The sequence below is a fragment of the Capricornis sumatraensis genome, chromosome 1 (genome assembly GCF_032405125.1).
Source record: "Capricornis sumatraensis isolate serow.1 chromosome 1, serow.2, whole genome shotgun sequence".
Lineage (NCBI taxonomy): Eukaryota > Metazoa > Chordata > Mammalia > Artiodactyla > Bovidae > Capricornis > Capricornis sumatraensis.
This window is the reverse complement of record NC_091069.1, coordinates 159,815,922-159,828,024: the sequence shown is the minus strand read 5'-3', so window position 1 is coordinate 159,828,024 and position 12,103 is coordinate 159,815,922. Positions and strand designations below refer to the sequence as shown.

The 12,103-nt window shown below is 38.8% G+C and overlaps 1 protein-coding gene across 1 annotated transcript in view; it reads left to right on the top strand.

Moving 5' to 3' along the window:
• MYH15 (myosin heavy chain 15) overlaps positions 1-12,103 on the top strand; it is a 157,057-nt gene that overhangs the window by 50,839 nt on the left and 94,115 nt on the right. The window contains exons 15-18 of the mRNA XM_068968346.1: positions 6,031-6,210; positions 7,300-7,432; positions 11,008-11,075; positions 11,884-11,971. Coding sequence (XP_068824447.1) covers positions 6,031-6,210; positions 7,300-7,432; positions 11,008-11,075; positions 11,884-11,971 — 469 coding nt within the window. The remainder of the gene's footprint in view (positions 1-6,030; positions 6,211-7,299; positions 7,433-11,007; positions 11,076-11,883; positions 11,972-12,103) is intronic.

Sequence of the window (12,103 nt, the reverse complement as noted above, 5' to 3'; positions counted from 1 at the left end):
AACTCTTGAGTTGACTAAAAATAATGATAATAATGACCTGCCCATGATCTGGGAAATGTTTGATGGCATTATTAGAGTTACAGTTTTCTAATTAGAAACGAAACAAGAGAACTGGAGCTCCTTCAAGGGACAGCTTTAAATTTGGGCAGTTGTCACCTGTAAAATCTACTTACTCTAAATATGATAAAATACTGTATTCAGGCAGGAAGGTGGGATGCAGACAGTATTCAACTCCTGATACGTCTGTGAGTGTTACAGATTTGTAGTTGATCTGAAGCCTATTATCTTATTTATGACAATCAAACTTATTCTAAGACACCAGCAACATTGATATAATTTCCTGTTGTACTTTCTAGTGATATGATAAAACAAGGGGAAAAATGAGTAAATCATAAAAGGAAAAGATAAGTGTTTGGTTTCCTGTGAGTTATTTCAAAGGTTCAGGTCAGGCAAATGTGGAATACTAAAACCTTTCTTGAAATGATTCTATATTTTGAAAAGATCATTGTGTTTGTTCAGTCTACATGAAGGAAATTTTTAGTAAATATTAATGATCAAACTCTCTCCTTGAAACAGACTGCACCATGGGAACTTTTCAAAGTTTGAAGGAACTAAAATACATCACTACATATAAAATATAGAATGCATCTGTGTGTTTATAAGGAAAAAGTTTTTATACATATAAGTTTTGAGTTTTTATATTTATAAAAAAGTTTATATCAAGCTAAAAAATACATTTTCATGCCAACTTTGTTAATTTGGTCTTCAAGCATACAGTAACCTCCTTATATAAATGCAGTGAACAGATCTATTATAGGATTAACTTACACTTACCTCATTACTTGAATTATTCTAGTTTGTTTAGAACTTGAACATCAGTAATCAACATATTAAATATTAACATATGATTACATATTTATGATTTTACATAGGTATTGGTAAAGAGATTATTTTTATTTTTTTAAACAAATACATCCAAAATTATACATTTAGAAACTGTTGCCCCTGCAGTGGAGTCACCTTGAGAAGCTACATCCTTCTTTCAATAATTCAGCCATCTTGGAAAAAGTCCCTCACAGGATGGGGATTAGGAGAAATTGTTAGATTTTTGCTGTCTTCAGGAGAAAATTGACTTCAATACCAATCATCTTAACTGTTTTTGAATCCTAACTGTATTACCTATTTTTCACATAATTTGTCTAACTTAGCTAAATAACTCATAATTGTTTCTATGCAATAATCCATAGTCAGACTACAGGTCATTTCCATGTGCCAATAGTCAAAGGTGTCAGATATCCCATAGTAGGTTCTAAAATAATTTTGAATTCTGGTAGCATCTTGGCAATGAGTATTGCCACTTCCCAAATAGAGTTCTTTAGATAAGCTAATTCTAGTATTTTTGTTATAAAATTAATCACATTAATATCTCATTAGTTATCCCTTGAATGCATATAACTATTTTCTTTAAACATATTGCATTGTGTCTTTTTGCTCACAACTTTTACTTTCTGCCTAACCATTGCCCACAGTAAAGCACCCCATCCCAAAGCGCAAACCTGTAAGTCTTAGTGTTCACTTATCAATTAATTCCTTTGTTGAGGACTTAGATTTTAGTCACCTTAGGACCTACTCTACTAAGTGTTGGGAGAAATACAAACCAGAGGTATCATCCTGGCACTCAAGGTACTGAGGATATAATTAGCAAGAGGTCTGAAGACCAAAACTTTTACTAGTTTTCAGCTTTTAACAAGTAAGTGTATTTAGCACCTACTTGTTTTGATCACTTTCTTGTTACCCCAGTGGTGAGGGAGGGATTCCTCTTCTAGGGTTATGGGGATGGCTGACCACAAGACACCTGTCAGTGGACAGATGAGATCGACAGCGGCTTAATAGTCACATATACTCACAGACTGGGGAGGAGGACACTGCATGCCATATGGGGCTGCACAGCAGTTGCACTTAGGAGCAGAATGAATAATTGAGAGCTATGGGAAGCAGGCTTTGTAGTAATAATAGGGTGAGGCAACCAGTGATTCCCACTGGAGGATGTGATTGGCTTGTTTAAATAACTCCATGGGCTGGTAGGGAACTGAAGTCCCTTACTCAAGAATCAGTGGGCTCTGTGCCTATTCCCATGAGAAAGTATGTTGCAAGCCTGGAGGACATAACCCACAGGAGCATGTGGGGAGGAGAACCTGTGATTAGTTTCTCCTGGTGTTCCCCAGATGTCAAAGCCCACAAAATGTTGGACCTTAATTTTAGGCCTAATAACTCATTACTATTATAAAACTTTGAATTAAATGCTGTGTAAAACTTAAGTATTTGTTATAAATAGCACTTGCCCTTAGGACGTATGCAGTCAAACAGGAGATTTGTAAGTCTAATAAATGTAAAAATACGTTAGGATAAATGTGGTAAAGGCACAAAGACTCACAGAACTCAAAAGAGCAGAGGTCACCTCTGCCTGCAGGAATATAGGAAGGCCTGGTGGGAAAGGGGTAAAATTTCAGCTGAGTCTGAAGGAATGGACATGATTTCAACAGGTGAAAAGAAGAAGACAGTGAACATGCGGAGGGATGGGCAAGAGCAAAGGCTTAGAGACAGGAAAGTAATGGATGCATTTAAAAATCTGATGAGAGTTAAAAATAATCAGAGGGAAGGATTTGGAAGTTTAAAAAAAGGGAGTCAGGCTGTGAAGGGATTTTAATGAATTTATAACTTATTTTTAGGTGATGGTGAGCCAGAGAGGATTCCACACTGGGTAATGGGGTAGTCAGAGATGCTTGGGTTTACTCTGGTGGGTTTGTGTATGGGGTCAGGAATGGGAGAAAAGGCTACGTCAGGGTGATTAAAAAGCTGTTACAGCAAGTGAGAAACAGAAGCCTTGAATCAGGATAGCGGAAATGGAAATAGCAAGAAAGTGACAGATGTGAAAGAGAGGAGGGCTGAATTGATAATATTTGAAGAGGGAGAGGTTATAGCATTAATGTTCAGAGTCAGGGCAACTGACTCAGACCATTTACTGTGCAATAGAGGACAATTGATGCTATGATGCAGAACATAATTACTTCTTTCCCTGACCTATTTGGAGATTAATTTGCTAGAGGGCCTCATGTTTATTAGAAGTTTTATACTTCCTAAGCATTGGAGAAATGGAGAAGACCCTGAAGAAATAGAGCTTTTCCCTCCTCAGTGGTTTAATTGTTACATTTTGAGCTGTGATATCTACTTGCTTTGCATAAAGCATCCGTTCATCCCCAAACGGAAGATGGCTTCATTTGAGTCCCAGGGACATGGCAGTCCTCATATATGGGAGGTGGATCTGCTGGAGATGGGCTGCTGCTTGCTGTGAGGCTTTGGCATGTCCTTCTTGTTAACATGAACTACCCCAGGAGATGCTTACAGTTTTTAAACGATTCATTCTAGTTTTTATGAAAGGTTGACTATTTCTGTGGCAGGAAAATATGCAATACGAAATGAAGTCCACACCTCCAAGACTTGGTGACTCGACTATTTAGTGTTATCAGATTTTCCCTCCTTCTTGTTCCCCTCCACATTCATCATTTTGTCAAGAACCCACCAGGTCAATGCTGCCAGGAGCAATCCTTTGCATATTTGCTTACTGCATCATTCCCGACTTGGATACTTGGGAGGGAAGAAGACATCTTCCCTGCTGGAGTACAAGAGTTGTACAGTATGTGCCAGATGTCCAAGAGTTGTTGATGGAATGTCGTTGAATGCATTTGCTGTAAAATGCAGGTTCTAAGTCTATGAGATTAGACAAAAGAGGTAGAAGACCATAATCCATGCATTAGAACAATAGACTCAGGTGGATCAAAAACATGTTCTTCAAGTATCTAATCATCCAAATTAGACCCATTCGTATGGCTCCAGTGGCATAATTTCAAACAAAGGATTTTAAAATACAAACAAATTTTCTTCTTGTATATCACCCAGCCAGAGCCTTAACTTAATGTTGATGTGTTCTCTTTCCATGAAAATATTAAAGCCTAAGCTAGCCTACTTTTTAGAGGGAAATTGTAAAAGGAATTCAATGAGCTTTTAGGTGGGTTGGGCGAGAACTGTAAGGTCTCTCCCACATCTGAGAGTTTGTGGTTCTTGGGTAGAATGGGTTGGTAGAGAATCACGAAATTTATGTTGTTGGGCCAAGGGATCATTGTTTTATCTTGGAACTCTCATGACATTTTCTGTTGCTTTAGAGTCTGCTTATTTATTATTATCTGCATGTCTTGTCTGCCCAGTTAGATGCTCTACAGCCAGAGCCCACGTCTGATTTTCCTGTTTTAACCAGAAGTGTTTAGTACAGTGATTTGCTCATAGAAGGCATTTCAAAAATATGTGTGGAGATAAACGAACATATAAACACACAAGTAGATTTGCAAATATAAGAATCCTTGATCTTTCCCTTTCCAAAGCTGTTTTTTCCCTATATGTACCCTACGTTAGTGAATGGCAACATCCACTACCCATTTGCTCAAACCAAAACCGCAGTCAGCCTTCCTCTTTCTACTACACCCCACATTCTGTCCATCAGCAAGTTGTGACCCAGCTCCACTAACACCCACGTCACGTTTCAGTAACCGTTCACAGTCTCCAACACTATCACTTGTTTAGATGAGCGGTCAGCAAACTGCAGCCCTGCAGGCCAAATCCAGCCTGTAGCCTGTTTTTGGAAACAAAGTTTGAATGCAACATCATCACACTCATTTTATTTACATATTGTCAGTTGCTGCTTTCAGGACTGAAATGGCTGAGTTGATGGCAGGGAGCAGCAGAGACCCTATGGCCCACAAAGTCTAAGAGCTTTACTGTAAGGCCCTTAAAAGACAAAGGTTGCTGACTGGGTCCTCGATTTCCTATCACATATCCTTTCTTGTCTGCTTTTTTAAATCAGTTCAGTTCAGTTCCGTCGCTCAGTCATGTCTGACTCTTTGCGACCCCATGAACTGCAGCACGCCAGGCCTCCCTGTCCATCACCAGCTCCCAGAGTTCACTCAGACTGACGTCCATCGAGTCGGTGATGCCATCCAGCCATCTCATCCTCTGTCGTCCCCTTCTCCTCCTGCCCCCAATCCCTCCCAGCATCAGAGTCTTTTCCAATGAGTCAGTTCTTCGCATGAGGTGGCCAAAGTACTAGAGTTTCAGCTTTAGCATCATTCCTTCCAAATAACACCCAGGACTGATCTCCTTTCGGATGGACTGGTTGGATCTCAAACCATTTTTAGCTCACTGGCTTTCCAATAGAGACCACAGTCAGTATTGGCCAATAGGCTTTTATTTGCCAATCAAAACAAATAATCCTTTTTAAGCATTAATTAAATCATAATCACTTTATTGTAAAACATCTCCAAAGGCCTCTCATTTTAAAATAAAATCCAAATGTCTTACCATGGCCTGGAAAGCCTCTAGGCTCCAGTACTGTATCCCTCTCTTTCCACACGCTATCTCCGACTAGTTCTGCTCAGTCCACATTTGTCTTTGGCAGGACCTCAAACTTGCTAAGAGTGTTCCTGCTTCAGGGCCTCTGCACTCTTCATTTTTCTGCCCAGAATACTTGTATACATGTCTTCTCAGGATTTGCTCTTCTCATTCAGAAGGTTTTACTGAACTCTCCTACTAAAAGAGTTCTCACATAGCCTCTGTCATTCTCTCTCTCTTTACTTTGCATGATTTCTTCAGGGTGCTTATAGCAAACTAAATTATTTATTTAGTGTTTATCTGTCTATTGCCGGTCAGCTCCACTAAAAGGTAAACACCTCGAGGACAGATACTTTGTGTATGTGGCTCATGACTACATTGACAGCTCCTGCTGGTGTCTAGTACCTAGTAGATATTTAATAAGTATTTGTTGAATGGATGAAGGTCTAGTTATATGTAGTGAAGATCCCTTGTCAACTAATTAGGTTTGTGGGGAAGGATTTACACTCATCCCTTAGTGAAAATCCTGTTTATTAGTATTTTTGTTTTGTTTTGTTTTTTCATCTACTGTTCATCTGTATCTCCAAGCAGCCAATGGGCATCTTTTCCATCCTCGAAGAAGAATGTATGTTTCATCAGGCTACAGATGTGACTTTCAAGACCAAACTTTTCGACAACCATTTTGGAAAGTCGGTTCATTTCCAGAAGCCCAAGGCTGACCATAACGAGAAATATGAAGCTCACTTTGAACTTGTCCATTATGCAGGAGTGGTAAGTTACTTCTAGACCCTCAGCCCTGAATTATCTTGCCTCTATTTCAAATGTACTCAGCCCAAATCTTTAGATAATATATAAGTAAATATATCTGTAAAGTTTAGATTAAATGAAGAGATGAACAAAATAAATCTCAGTTCCCCAAAAAAGTTGGTGTAGACTTTTAGTACTTAGGAAATGAAATACCATACTATAATAACAGAGGTCAAAATTTTCAAAAGTAGACTCTCTCACCCAATTCAAAGTAAGACAGTTTCAGAAAGTCTCAGAGACCATCAAAGGCATGGGCTTTTCCTTATTCATCCTTTCTTTCAACTGCACATTGTGTGAATGAGTGATTTCAACTGATCTTTTCACTGAAGTTTTTTTTTTTTCATTCTTTCATAAAGAGTCACTATGAGGTAATAGTCTCTAAACTATGACCAACAAAGATTCCTAATGCCCCTCACTCCCTCTCCTCATTTCCCCACTGGGGGTATATGTGTGTGTATGTGTTCACATACGTGTGTGTGCTGTGCTCTTTCATTCTGCTTTTATGATTCTGGTCAGTGATTCTGGGTGGAACAAAGAGAACTGATAAAGGATAAAATAATACTAGACCTAAAAACGACCTGCCAATTATACCTAGATATGTTTGTAACTCTCTGATATCCTTGAATATTAATTACAATAGTATTTACAGTGAAATGCTATAGCATTTATGGAGTGCTCACCTTGTGTCAGAGGCAGTTGTTTTATTCCATCTACTTTTGCCTATATGAAGGAGGGCTGATGTGAATTTTTTGTCCTGGAAACACCATCTATTTCTTCCACCCACTCTGGTTTAGTGTTCCTCTCCCTCCCTGCTTCTTCCCTCTCGCTCCCTCCCTCTCTCTTCCTTTTTTTCCACAATGTAAATGGTAAAGCCTGAGAAGCTCTTTGGGTTGCACACAGGTTTCTGGAGTATTTATTCAGTACTGTTACATTAAACTGATTTAAATTCAAATGACGTACACAATGTATGATTTTTTAAAAAGAATTACATAATTTGCTAAGGAACTTATGCATTCTCCTTTTTTGTTACCTGAACTACATGCCTTTCCAAAGGTGCCTTATAACATCAGTGGCTGGCTTGAAAAGAACAAAGACTTTCTTAATGAAACAGTGGTGGCTATATTTCAGAAGTCATCCAACAGACTCCTGGCAAATCTTTTTGAAAATTACATCAGTACCAACACTGGTGAGTCAGACATTCTTCCTCAATTTTTCAGCCTTAGAATGGAGCCCACGTCTGCCTCAGCGCTTATAAAAATCCTGGCTTCTTTCCTGAGAGATGTGTGTCTGCTCCCCGTGGCCTGAGTCATCCCCTCTTATTAGCCTTTCCATCCTCAGGCTGGTGGTTCTTCGGGGAAACGGTGCTCTAAGGTAGATAGATTTCAAGGAGACTGCTCCAGCCTGCTTTTATCTTCTACTCAACCAAGTTGCAAAGAGAGAGCAGCAAACCATGTTTTGATGAATGATTTTGGGGAAATAACAAGCTCCTTTAATACATATCCCCCAAATATCTTGGAATTCTCCTTCACAGTGCTTTTATATTGCAGTAATGGAATTTTTATGAGCTTCTTGAGGGCAGAGATTATGTCTCACTTGTTCAAGTCTGGCCTCAAGCATGTAACAGATGCCTGTTTAGCAGGCACTCCATAAATACTTGTTGACCAACTAATAACTAATCTTGTTTAGTAGTTTGTAATTTACAAAGCAGGGCCCCCCAGGTAGCTTAGTGGTAAAGAATGTGCCTGCCAACGCAGGAGACATGGGTTCAATCCCTGGGCTGAGAAGATCCCTTGGAGAAGGAAATGGCAACCCACTCTAGTATTCTTGCCTGGAAAATCCTATGGATGGAGGAGCCTGGCAGATTGCTGTTCATGGTGTTGCAAAAGAATTTGACATGACTTAGTGACTAAACAACAAACAACAGCAGTTTCCAAACACTTCTAGATACGTTATCTTACTCAATCCTTGTCATGACTCTTTCAGGGAAATCTCTCCCTATCTTACAGGAACAAGTACAGAAGAATTAAATAGCACCCCCAGATCTCACAAATCTACTTTGAAAGATAAACCCAGGCATATTAAAATTTTTAAGAGTTTATTTGAGCAAAAAGCTATTTGAATTGGGCAGCACCAAACCAGAATGGGTTAAGGGCATTCCATTCACAGGAGCTCAAGGAGAGACTTTTATAGAGAAAAGGTGGAAGCAAAGTGAGGAAACTAGTGATTAGCTATATCTAAAGCCCACGTGGCTGTTTGTGATTGGTTGTCCTTAATTTCAATTTTGTAACATGGAGACTTTCAGAGGCATAGAGTTTGGTTGGCTTACACAGGCTGCCACAGCATTGGAGCCACCTCAGTCTGACAGCCTGCTTGCTTCATTGATTTAACACTGTTAAATGGCAAAGCTGAGGTCAGAGACAGAACTTGTGCTTACTAGCCTCATGCTTATTTCACTCTCACTGTCTTCTGGAAACAAAGAAAACAGAGAGATGGACAGACTCCCTGGACTCAGGATCTGATTCAGACCTCTGCAGTGTAACACGAAGCTTTTGAGGACACAAAGCCCAGGTTGCTGCCATCAGCCTCACATCTGGACTGCTGCCTGCTGCAGGCGAAAGTGCACCATGGTTCATAGCAAAGGTCCAAATTGGCAGTCCCTGAGCAGAACCTAGAATTCAAACATGGTTGGTCTACACTGGTTTAAAAAAATCAGATGTACACATTTGTATTTCCTTTTTCCTTTGAAAAATGGAAATTATGGGAAAACAAAAAATCTGGCCAACCTCGTTTTAGATGCTCTTGTGAAAAAAGAATTGATGCTTTTGAGCTGTGATGTTGAAGACTCTTGAGAGTCGCTTGGGCTGCAAGGAGATCGAACCAGTCAATCCTAAAGGAAATCAACCCTGAATATTCATTAGAAGGACTGATGCTGAAGCTGAAGCTCTGATACTTTGGCCACCTGATGTGAAGAGTCAACCAATTAGAAAAGACCCTGATGCTGGGAAAGACTAAAGGCAGGAGGAGAAGAGAACAACAGAGGACAAGATGGTTGGATGGCATCACCGACTCGATGGACATGAGTTTGTGCAAGCGCCGGGAGATGGTGAAGGACAGGGAAGCCTGGTGTGGTACAGTCCATGGGGTTGCAGAGAGTCAGACACAACTGCATGACTGAACAGCAACAACAACAAAATCTAGCCAACCTGATTTCAAATGCCCTGTGGCAGTGGGGCAAAGTGTTCTTTAAGTGTGGTGTGTCCTCTCACTTTCTGACATTCTCACCCTCCTGTTGTCTTACTCCGAGCTTCAATAGGTGTCTCCTGTCACCTGTTTTGGGACTCCTGATCAACTTAGTCAGCGAATGGAGAAATTTAGCACTTCCCGACTCTGAAAGCACATGATGACGTAATTTAGGAGCATGTCTGAAGTCCCATGGGCCCACCTCAAGAGGAGACTGAGAAATGGCAGCGATTGTATTTGGACCCTGAAAATCTTCAGGCAGTGCATTTGCCTGATTCTAATAGCTTCTGAAGTACCCCTGAGAAGTTTGATACATAGTGACCATGTAAATATATGGCTCCCAGATGAGTAATTCTCTGATTATAAGAAATCAGAGAGTGGTTTGAGAGAGGAAATTATCTTCTGACTCTTCAGGGTGTGCTGTGTTCTTTTGAACTAGAAGAGAAGACTTGTCCAGAATATTCTTTTTCATAATTCTTTTAGGACCCTGGAAAACACTTGCCTCCAAGTTTCTGATTCATCCAAACACTGAATTACTCATGATAACCATACTTTCTTCTGGAGAATCCGAGTACTGTAAACCAGCTACAATTCTTTAAAACAATAAATGGGAGGGAGTAGTGTTCCCTTTCCCTGGATAAAAAGTGGAAGTACGAAGAAGTCGAGTGATTCCCTTAGAGGGCATGGAGCATGTCAAGAGGACGTCAGTGATTAGATTCTGATCCTTGCCTCGGCAATTTCATCAGTTTTTTTATGTTGTTAGCTGGCCCATTTTTTCCAGATTGCCTATGGGTTTTGTACCTCTTAATGAATTAGCACTACATAAATGTTTGTAAAGCAATTTGGCTTAGCATAGATTTGTTTGCTTCAAGAAAATGGGGATGGATTGTTTTTTATAAATTACAAAAATAATGCATGAGTGTTGCCCCAAAGACAATATGGAGAAACTAAAAAGAGGAAAATAAAGATTACCTATAATGTCACAGAGAGAGATAACAATGGCTAACATTTTAGTATACACTGTACCCAACATTTTTTATGTATATAGTCAGCCATAATACAGCTACACTTATATATACATATATATATATACACTTAGGATCATAATATACAGATATTTTGTAACCTAATTTTTCCTCTCAAAATAAACCCTAGAAATCTTCCCAGATCAGTAATATGGATCTGCATCATCATTTTAAAAGATCACAGTGTTTCATTGTATGCATACTCTTTTTTTATACTTTAACTAGCCAATCTCTTATTGTTGACATTTAAATTTTTGCTTAATATTTTTGTAATGACTAAACAATGCTTCAGTGAGTATCTTTGCACAGTTGCCTGATATTTCTTTGAGAAAAAGCACGAGAAATAGACTTTTATGTTGAGACATAAATATTTTTAAAGCTTTTGTAGACATTGCCTTATTGCTTCTAGAACTTTGACACATTTATGCTTTCATCACCAGGGTTTGATAATGTGACAAAAAGGAGCCTTTTTAGTACTTTTTTCTTCTTTTTTTAGCTCTACAGTTTGGGGAGAAGAAACGCAAGAAAGGAGCTTCGTTTCAAATGGTTGCATCTCTGCATAAAGTAATTTTTAATTGTATCTATTCATATATTAGCTACTTCACAATCTGCATATATTACTTATTTGTAATTTTACATCTTCATATGAGGATAAAGTATCTGAAGTTAACCAAGTTGGAAAAGTTGAATATTATCTTGGTATTTATGGATTTTAGTGGACAATGTTTATCTCCTACTTAGATCCCATTTATCAACCTGCCACTCATCTTACCACTGATGAAAGTATAGGCTCATAACAACTCACAGTTGCCAGAATGGAAAGCTAAGTAATCTCCTTTCCTGCCCCTCCAGACTTTGGTCCCTCCATTGCCTCAGGGAGATACCAACTGTAGTATAATTGGTGCATTTATGCTCAGAGCTTTTGTAGGACTTAGACTAAACTGAGTCCATGCCATTGCTTTCTTCTTCCCCAGCCCTGCTTGGCTTCCTTCCTTCTCCAGATAAATCTATTGAACCAGAAGCTCCATCTCAGATTCTGCTTCCAGATGAAGATAAAATTTTTACAGATAGAATACTTGAGAAGCAATTTCTTTCTTCAAGTTATTTTACTGCCCTTCCATAAATTATTGCTACCAAATTGCTACCAAACAGGTAGATACAATTCACAACAGAACAGTTAGATAAATATTGACTTCTCATAGGAAGGAAATAATATACTTTGGTAAGCAGGGAAAAATGTTGAATTCATTATTTCTTTGTTGGTTTGTATCTGGTTTTAAGATTAAGTTGATCACCATGGAGACCCTTGAGGTAGATTGGTCTTTTTAGTGATTTCTAAGTGATTTTGTGTTGATTATGTTCTCCATTTTAGGAAAACCTAAATAAATTAATGACTAACCTGAAATCAACTGCACCTCATTTTGTGAGATGCATAAATCCCAATGTGAACAAAACACCAGGTAAGTAGATTTCTTGTAATCTACACTAGGAAATTCTTTTGATTTAAGCTATGTTGAACGTCTTTCAAAGAAGCATTCACCAGTCTCTTTTATATAAGGGTAGATTTTAATAAAGAAAACTAAAATAAGTTA